This window comes from Procambarus clarkii, chromosome 54 (genome assembly GCF_040958095.1).
Source record: "Procambarus clarkii isolate CNS0578487 chromosome 54, FALCON_Pclarkii_2.0, whole genome shotgun sequence".
Classification (NCBI taxonomy): domain Eukaryota; kingdom Metazoa; phylum Arthropoda; class Malacostraca; order Decapoda; family Cambaridae; genus Procambarus; species Procambarus clarkii.
Genome location: NC_091203.1, coordinates 35,141,956 through 35,142,901, shown reverse-complemented (window position 1 = coordinate 35,142,901; position 946 = coordinate 35,141,956). Strand labels below are relative to the sequence as shown.

Sequence of the window (946 nt, the reverse complement as noted above, 5' to 3'; positions counted from 1 at the left end):
AGGTGATAGCCTAAGCTATTTGAACCATCCCACCTCCGGCACTCGGATAGTAATCTTGGGCATAGCATTTTACCAAATCACCTCATTCTTTGGGGCACACGTGAGGAACACAAATGCGAACAAGCCTGAATGGTCCCCAGGACAATATGCAACTGAAAACTCACACCCCAGAAGTGATTCGAACCCATACTCCCAGGAGCAACGCAACTGATATGTACAAGACGCCTTAATCCACTTGACCATCACGACTCTACAAAATGAGGTGATAGCCTAAGTTATTTGAACCACCCCACCGCCGGCACTCGGATAGTAATCTTAGGCATAGAATTTTACCAAATCACCTCATTCTTTGGGGCACAAGTGAGGAACACAAATGCGAACAAGCCTGAATGGTCCCCAGGACAATATGCAACTGAAAACTCACACCCCAGAAGAGACTCGAATCCATACTCCCAGGAGCAACGCAACTGGTATGTACAAGACGCCTTAATCCACTTGACCATCACGACCGGACAAAATGAGGTGATAGCCTAAGCTATTTGAACCACCCCACCGCCGGCACTCGGATAGTAATCTTGGGCATAGCATTTTACCAAATCACCTCATTCTTTGGGGCACACGTGAGGAACACAAATGCGAACAAGCCTGAATGGTCCCCAGGACAATATGCAACTGAAAACTCACACCCCAGAAGTGACTCAAACCCATACTCCCAGGAGCAACGCAACTGGTATGTACAAGACGCCTTAATCCACTTGACCATCACGACCGGACAAAATGAGGTGATAGCCTAAGCTATTTGAACCACCCCACCGCCGGCACTCGGATAGTAATCTTGGGCATAGCATTTTACCAAATCACCTCATTCTTTGGGGCACACGTGAGGAACACAAATGCGAACAAGCCTGAATGGTCCCCAGGAAAATATGCAACTGAAAACTCACAC

At 47.7% G+C, this 946-nt stretch overlaps 1 protein-coding gene across 1 annotated transcript in view; it reads right to left on the bottom strand.

The window, feature by feature from the left end:
* LOC123752573 (nicotinamide phosphoribosyltransferase) overlaps positions 1 to 63 on the bottom strand; it is a 76,819-nt gene extending 76,756 nt beyond the window's left edge. The window contains exon 1 of the mRNA XM_069305384.1: positions 34 to 63. Coding sequence (XP_069161485.1) covers positions 34 to 63 — 30 coding nt within the window. The remainder of the gene's footprint in view (positions 1 to 33) is intronic.
* Positions 64 to 946: the final 883 nt, after the last annotated feature.